This window comes from Oculina patagonica, chromosome 6 (assembly GCF_052425735.1).
Source record: "Oculina patagonica isolate OP01 chromosome 6, crgOcupat, whole genome shotgun sequence".
Taxonomy (NCBI): domain Eukaryota; kingdom Metazoa; phylum Cnidaria; class Anthozoa; order Scleractinia; family Oculinidae; genus Oculina; species Oculina patagonica.
In genome coordinates this window covers 20,654,675-20,663,122 of record NC_135763.1, presented here as the reverse complement: position 1 = coordinate 20,663,122, position 8,448 = coordinate 20,654,675, and the positions used below count along the sequence as shown (strand labels likewise).

General features: G+C 36.9%; 2 protein-coding genes and 1 long non-coding RNA gene across 3 annotated transcripts in view; 2 read left to right on the top strand and 1 right to left on the bottom strand.

The window, feature by feature from the left end:
- LOC144655992 (acid-sensing ion channel 1-like) overlaps positions 1–1,547 on the bottom strand; it is a 30,504-nt gene extending 28,957 nt beyond the window's left edge. The window contains exons 1-2 of the mRNA XM_078516197.1: positions 1,418–1,547; positions 1,218–1,256 (exon numbers count right to left, since the gene is read on the bottom strand). The gene's annotated coding sequence lies outside the window, so the exon portion shown is untranslated. The remainder of the gene's footprint in view (positions 1–1,217; positions 1,257–1,417) is intronic.
- The window catches only part of LOC144656004 (uncharacterized), a 129,754-nt gene that overhangs the window by 81,514 nt on the left and 39,792 nt on the right, over positions 1–8,448 (top strand). The window lies entirely within an intron of this gene.
- Positions 2,313–8,448, top strand: part of LOC144656353 (acid-sensing ion channel 2-like) — a 15,809-nt gene continuing 9,673 nt past the window's right edge. Inside the window, exons 1-4 of the mRNA XM_078516582.1 lie at positions 2,313–2,324; positions 3,659–4,651; positions 6,173–6,320; positions 7,415–7,477. Coding sequence (XP_078372708.1) covers positions 2,313–2,324; positions 3,659–4,651; positions 6,173–6,320; positions 7,415–7,477 — 1,216 coding nt within the window. The remainder of the gene's footprint in view (positions 2,325–3,658; positions 4,652–6,172; positions 6,321–7,414; positions 7,478–8,448) is intronic.

Below are 8,448 nucleotides of genomic sequence, written 5' to 3'. Positions count from 1 at the left end.
ATTCACTTTGCCTTCGGCGAATAATTGTTAAATGTTTACACATATATACATATAAAGCTTTTCCAATGAACTTTTTAATAAAGGTTTTCCTTTAAAATGAAAGCAATATCACCATGACAACGATGAAACCGAAACATTGAAATCCGTAAAACTTAAATTTTGCACGACCCAGATTTCGTCAAGAAAAGCCAATACCGCTATCTCAAACTATTGTGTATGGCAAATGTACAGGAATAAAAATATATATGATATATGTATTTTAGACCATAGTGCTTACATAATAATAGTAAATGGATCAAGAAATAAACACTGCTCTGATGATATTAGTTCAACATAGCAACAAAACGTAAAGCATTTTAAATTAATTTATGTCTCGAAATAGTTTTTTGGACCATACCTTACTTTAAAATGGGCCAAATGCGATATATTAAATTCTAACTTAGCTTTGAGGCTTGGGGAAATATTATTTTATATTTTATTTTGCCCAAGCCTCGGAACCAAGTTCGAATTTTAATATGCGAAACTAGCCCATTAAAAAGTGTGGCATGTTCCCTAAAAAACTGTTTCGAGGCACCTATAAATCTCTTTTTTAAAAGTTGACGAAGTTTATAACGTTGCTATGAACTTCTAAACAAGAGACGCTGTTGTTCCTTAGGAGACGGGACTGTGTCTACCTCGATCGTCAAAGCATTAGTGATGATATTTTTTTGCTATCTTTTTTGCATATTTTTTGTAGGCAATTTAATTGATTGATTTTCACAATAAATTACATGAACGCGTCCAAAACTTCAGTGTTTTTTATATTACCATATATGTAAAGTTCATGCATATTAGTTTGTCGTGTAAGTTATTTAGCGAACCCGCTTCTCAGCGCTTTGTTTTTAAAGCTCTAAACTCAGTCCGTTGGATAAATAAATCTCTCATAAGACAGTTAGATATTTAGACTGTTCGGTGGTTAAGTGTCATTGTTTGTCTTTGACTAGCCCTACGGATTATCAAAATACAGAACAACTCGTAAGAGTGTACAGTAATACAACATCTACTTTACTTTCTACAATGATTTTTAGCAATGAACGAGTTTTAGAAACACCCAAGGTATGGTTGCTGAAAACAAGATTTTAAAAACTAAATAAAAACCCCTTTAAAGAACATATGCATATAGCCTTGAATTACATTAACAAGGTAAGCTAAGATACATTTTTAGAGGGTTTACTTACCTCTTATTGCCTATCGTGAACCGATTGTCTGTCACCAGCCTAAAGATAAAAATGATTACAAAGATAATTGTTAAATTTAAAAATTTGACAAGTTTGTGTGAAAAAGATTGTCCACGATTAGGTCGGAAACAATGAGAGGGTCTTTAGGGTACTGGAAATTTAAAGGTGAGAAGGCTTTGCCGTTATAGATTAATAATTACCAAATCTTTTTGAATATCTGTTTACGGTTTGATTTAATGGCCGTTATTTGCTAGCCGGCTGCCGCTGTCGAAATTAAAGTAGTTTGCCGTAACGAGAGTTTCGTTCGTGCTCGGGACGACAAAAACTCTGACCGTGTATAGTGAGGTAGCCGTTGTCAGGAGGCCTGACTGTTAGTTATTGGAGCGGACTGTTTATTTAAACAGCTGTTTGAATATTTTATAGACGAAAGTTGACTATTAAAATATTGTGCAGAAAAACTTGACGCAGAAGCATTTGATGTAGTAAAAGGTACAACTTCACGTCTCGAAAAAGGTAAGTTAATGAGTATAACAAAAAAAGTAATTAAGGCATCTGTCGTGAACAATTAATTAATATTATTGGCGTGTCTCCAAAGATTTCGTTGTTACATAATACTTTGTCAAACGTTCGGATTCTTGAAAATTTATATATTCAACATAACCACTTATTAACCCCCAGCAAAAACCAGCATCAAATGCTTCGAAAATGAAGCAAATATGCAGACTTGTTCAATTCAGTCACATTTGATTTGCAGAATACTAATTATACTAACGCTAAAGCAAATTGCTTAGTTCCGAGTAAAAAGCGTTTTAAATTGCAATTGTTAAGTTCAGCGGATTTAAACTACTAGTTTTAGATTCATTGGCTACAAAAGGGTATTAAGGGAGAATCCAAAACTTTGACGGAATTACATTATTATGTAGCAACTGCCATAAATTGTCATCATGTTTAAAATTGAATGTTACCAAAGCGACATGGTTGGCTCGGGAAAAATGAATCCATATTTCAACAAAGTCAGTCCCATTCAAGTTTTATTGTATTAGAGGGAATTTTTGGGCTTTCCAACATGACCTGGTAATTGCTTCCACTTCAGTAATGACTTCAAAGGTTAGTTTATTACGTATAATATTGCTAACTGATTATAGTCAATTCCCCAAGAAAGTGAATTGCAAGTGTTGGTGTTCACCGTAATTCTCATTCCCCGCACTTGTAGTCCAAGATAGCTCGACCGTAAGCTTTAAACACCTTTATCTGGATTTCGTGTTATAAGGCTAGCCACAGACCCGAAGATTACTGCAGAGAAACATTCTTTGTAATTTTCGTCTGCAGATTTTAGTTATACTGGTGCAAAAATAACAAAATGTTAGCAGCTGGCGAAAAAATCAAATTAAATAAGGGCGAAGATTGAACAATGGAAACAGCCTTGTTGTGAATATAAAACAATATACGCATATCACGATCCAATGTGCCTTATTTTCCATAATATCAATTTCGTTTCTTTTATGTACAGCATTTTGTTATTCTTTTCCATTTAATTTAATGGAACGCAATCAATGCTGATCAAGGTATTCCAGAAGGATAAAAATTATAAAACTGAAATAATGAGTTGCACATGCTAATGAATATTTGCCGTCAAACAAGTCAAAATACTATCAGTGTTCTTTTGACAGAATAAGAAAATGTCGAGTACCATTGTGCTCAATTTGCTTCAGGAAAACAACAAAGTCATTTCCTAAGGCCAAACTGTTTACCTAAGTGGAAAAATTTCTTTTATGTGAGAAAAGAACAAAATTATTTTTTAAGACCAAACTATCTACCCAGCTGGATAAATTTCTTTATCGTGACCTTACCATTGTATGAGAAAGACCGTCGGGTAGGTTGACTCCCAGGGGGGTACTCCGACTTGTAAATGACGGGGATGATCGAATGAAGGCAAAACTCAGGACCCCAAAAAATCCCTAAGTCTTCCGACATTATCCAAAAAAATCCCTGGACCAAAAATAACCCCTAAAAAAATCCCTTGTCAAATTACCCCTAAATTGCCAGGAGGGGCAATAACGCTCGCGTTTGATTATTCATCATACCATAAATACGCCAAGGCCGTGCCAAAGCACTTTAGTTTGTTTTTAATACCCTAAAAGATCCCTTATTTGAATCAAGTCATCCAAAAAAATACTTGCCAAATCTTCTTACCCAAAAAAATCCCAGAATCGAAAATTTCAAACCCAAAAAAATCCTTCGATCATCTCCGTCATTTACAAGCCGGAGTACCCCCCCCCCCCCTGGGGGTTGACTACAATCCCAGTGACAATTGAGAGAACTAACTTAAAAAAGCGTACGTTTGGCACACGAATTGAAACAAACTACTTTTAAATCAAAGTTAAGTGTTTGTGTCTGATTCCGCAGCTTGTGGCAGTTTTGACGTAAAACCTTCTTTTTAGCAAAAGGAGCCACGAGCATCACCAACAGAAGTCAATGTAAAATTGCCGTCCATGGCAGAGATGACAAACGAGCTGTCGATAAGAAAAATGCCAGAGGGAGAGCTTTTCCAGGAAACGTCTCAGCTTAATAGTGTTAGCCAGACCTCAGCAGAAATGTGGCGGGAGTTTGTGGATAACACAACACTGCATGGCATTCGTTATGTCTTCATGAAGCGCCACATCCTCATTCGCTTACTCTGGCTTGTTATACTGCTGACATCAGGAGGTTACTATATATTTACAGTTTACAGAGCTTTTGACAAATACTACAGCCGTCCAATCAACACTGTATTAAGCAGAAAACATCTCAAGGAGATGGACTTTCCTGCAGTAACGATCTGCCCTCTCAATTTATTTGCTAAAAGCAAAATATTCATGACAGATGATAACCCATGGTTTGCATCCAGCGGCTTAAACATCAGCTCATGCGCCCTGACTTCAGGGGTTCGGGATAATAGACCTTGTGGATTGTCACTGCTTTGTTGTTATACTCCGTCCGATTTGGTCAGCGTAACGTCTACTTTGCCATACTGTAAAAAGCAATACAAACAAGATCTCTTGGATGTGATGAAGCAATATTTTCATCGTCTCGACATTGAGGGTTTTTATCGATATTATAGCCAAAACATAAGTGCTTTCCTTGGACCCATCTGCGCGTTTGGATGGCAAGAGTTGGATTGCTTTGCAAGGGATTTTGTTCCCTTGGTTACGCCATGGGGAATGTGTTATACCTTTAACTCAGAAATTGATGGTAAACTAAAAACAGTGGACACCGCTGGGGTCTCATCTGGATTTTCTGTCATTCTTGATGCGCAGACGCATGAGTATACTCAAGGAAAGTTCTCGGAAGGATTCAAGGTGCTAATTCATGGACAAGGTGAATATGTCGATCAATGGGAAGGAATCAATGTGGGACCAGGACAGCACGCTGTTATTGCTCTTTCACAGAAAAGGGTATGTATAAATTTTATGTGTTCATTAAAGCATGCGCACTGGCATGGGAGATCTCCGTTTAATAGCTAAGTGGATATCAATACGAGAACGAACGAGTCTGATACAAGGTCATTCACTAAGCGTAACCCATAGTGGGTAAGTCCCACTTAAGAAAGACATCTACTTAGGATGAATTGTTGAATGTAGTGTTTATATATGGTGGAGAACATGAAAAAGTGTCCGTTTGTCTGTACGCGAAGGATCAGTTGTGTTACACAGTCGCCACAAATGATGCGCGTATTTAATTGCCTCGCCAAGCCGGCAGCGCTTTTCTAAGAAACATACACTGATTCTGGGGGGAAATATTAATTCACCCTAATGTGAGAAAGCTGCCCAAGATCTTATTTCTTCTTCTTGTAGTATTTATACATTACCATGAGAAAACAACTATCGAAATTTGAGTTGGATCAATAATCGTTTTCAATATTGCCTCTACACCTGAGAAGTGTTCAACAACAAAAGTTTGAATGAGCTTCGTTTTTAGTGCAGAATGCACTATTGTGATGGTTTGTTGGGGCTTTCGTCTGCTGACACAGTAACACAGTAATCCGCTATGGTGTAAACTTTTAAAGTCGATAAATTAATTAATATCAATTAATTATTTATTCCTTGTGGAGGGGGTGGGGGTCGGGGGCACCTGACTATACCCCAGGTAAAACGTGGAATATATCTACGTTACTTTTATTTAAGATCTCAAAGGCATATATTTATTTCAGTAAACCCTATGCTCTCCTTGTGGTACTACTCTTTCTAGGGCAACGTACTTTGCGTCATGCGTAGATTAGAATATGTCTTTTTCTGGAACTTGCATGAACATCGCTTGTATTGCGTGTTTACCGTAGGACTCCTGCAGACCCCATGGCGCCAAGTGAAAACCGCAAATTAATTAAATTAGATCTTGAGACTTTCACAGCGCTTTTCGTAGATAGGTATGCAAAAACTTGCACCGGGATTTTCGGCTGTAAACTCCTGATAACCAGGAAACAAATATCTTAGTTTTACTGCGTTTTAAAATACCTTTCGAAAGAGATGTTTTTGACTAGATTTGTTCTATCCCTTTTTGAGAAACGTCTTTTGAGCAGTTTAAACTGTAACTTAATTAAATTAAAGTTAAAACAATTGGCTTTATTATTAAAAGGAAGACAAATGCCATCGATGTCGCCGTGAAACAAAAAAATCAAAACAAAAGTATCATGTTATGGTATTTTCAAGGAAACAAAAGTATCTTGTTACAAACAAAGAAAAGTGTCGTGTTACGGCTGCAAAGATTAGCGCAAGGAACACCCTGGAAGAAATACAAGTGGTGTTTCAACGTCTAATTGAAAGTAAAATAAATGAAATAAACACGAACATTAAACATCATACTTTCAATCGTCGACCTCCATTACATTCTGCACTGTCCTTTGAGTCTCTGAGTTTTAGTTATTGAGTTAATTTAATTTAATTATCTCATTTCCAAAGCTAATTTTATTCTTTTGCCAGTTTAAGAATTTGGAAAAACCATACGCTACCAACTGCACCAAGAAAACGTTAAAAACGTTTTCCACTTACAGTACGGAGGGTTGCTTTTATGAGTGTGTCTCTGACCACATTGTCAGTTGGTGTGGCTGTCGACCCGCCGGCTATAAAGGTAAGTAGTGTTTTTGACTTTTTGCTGTTTCTATTATCAGACATATGATAGTTATAACATGGCTCTTACACTAAAGCTAAATTCAACGTGCTATTTATCATAACGATAAAACACTCAGTCATTCGACATGTTTTTCTCTTACTCATGTGGTCGCCAATCAGAAGGGCATTGCAAAAAAGCCAGGGAATCTCAATTCTGAAAGGAGGTACACATACGCCCAAAATATTACAACAAAATACGCAATTTTGATGAAGCAGTGATTTACAACAAGTCGATAGTTTAGGATACAGTGCATTGTCATCTTCGGGCAACACCATTAAATTAATTAAGAATGTTTTCCGTTATTTTTATATGCCTCTTTATTTGGCTTTCAACCCATTTTTTTTTTCGGACAAAAAAGTGTCCGCCTCCCAGGTCCTAAGGTGTCCGTACGCCTATAGAGAAATCACGAGCGGAAGTGAGTGATTTCGCAATTGACTATGCTTTGACTTCATGATACCACAATAATGAAATATATAATAAACAGTCGAAGAGAAAGCTTAAAACGGGATCCTAACCCATGACCTTTGCGATGTTGATGCTTATGTTCTAGAGTAGCTCAGAAAGAAAGAGGTCACAGCGGCCTTGTTTTATTATAATAGCAAAGATAACTTGCGGTCATCGCATTTATCTTGGCTTCGAGAAAATTGAACTTAAAGGAAGTACTGAATAACCGAGTATTACATATATTAAACAACCAAGTGTTCACTTTTTCTTCGCTGGACTGGCGACGAAAAACTGCCTTGTAGTTCCTCGACAATCGACTAACATTCTCCTAGTTATGGAATACCAGTCGAAGTCCTTAATTCAAATCTAAATTCCAATGTTTCCAAAGGAAAGGAGCTGTAAGAAGCCCTGACATTTTGTTGTATCGAAAACCAATTGGACGGTGAAATTGACCCTTGACGAACTTGTAGAAACAAAACATCGACTGAACTAGTTCACTCTCTTTCTTAAGCCAATGTACAAATTTTCTCTCATACAAATACAGCTGAAGCGCACGTTATGTTGTCGTGTTTCCTTGTGAAACGTCTGTTTGTTTTCATTTCCTCAAGGTGCTCCTGAGACTCCCGCGTGCGTATCACCAGAAGATGACGTCTGTGGAAACAAGATATCTGGTGGGAGACAATTCTTAAGAAAGTGGGGACATGCTTCTCCAGAGAGAAACCAGACACAATTTTTGGTTAAAAAAATATATGCTACCCATTCAGGCTATTTTATTTAGTCTACAATTTTTTGTTGAGAAAAAAGTAAAATATTATTTTTTAATTGAAAAATAATTGAAAATTTTTGTTAAGGCAATTATAATTAGGTAAGAATTTTCGCAGTTGAGTAACAAACTGGTAGCTCTCCGCCCGCGCGCGTGGGCGGAAAGCTATACCTAAGATTGGTAAACCCATCGAACTGGAAAAAAATTGGCTCTGACGTCTGCGTACACCCGCCCGTCCATACCAACTCTGGGGGAGGGGGATGGAAGTTCCAAGGCAAAATTGAATTTAGCAAAACAAGAGGAAAAGCTTGCAAAACAAAATTTTCTTTCAAAATATTTTTCACTAAATATCCTCAAAAGTGGTCTGTATTCTGTGAAATTGTGACAAACGAAAATGTTTACGGTAAGATCCGAAATGTGTAATAACATAATAAGTTATACACTATAAAAAAGTCAAATGAAGCAGTTTACGGCCTCGCTGCGCTGTCATCAACAAGACTACAAAATGACTGTGGCTTAAAAGAAGCTAAGCTCTGAATCGATTTAGTTCGTTGCATGAATCAAATGTATGGTACCAAACGTTAATAGACTGCTAAGCCTAATTCTTTGACGAAAATATGTTTTCACTTTCTGAACGAAATTGTAGAGGCCGGTTTTCGGATCTTCCGTTTTATTCCATGCTGCTCTTTGCCTTCATTCAGCCGCTTTCCTGATTAAAAAGGCATGTGACATGTTTACATGTCACATTGTGTCGTGAGCATATTTTAGCTTATTTTGTTGTGCCGTAAGATATTCAGTTTAAACGTGAGTGATTTAATATCGCCACCGTACTATTAATATTTTGGCAGCCCTTATTTACCAGGATGATACCATTATTGT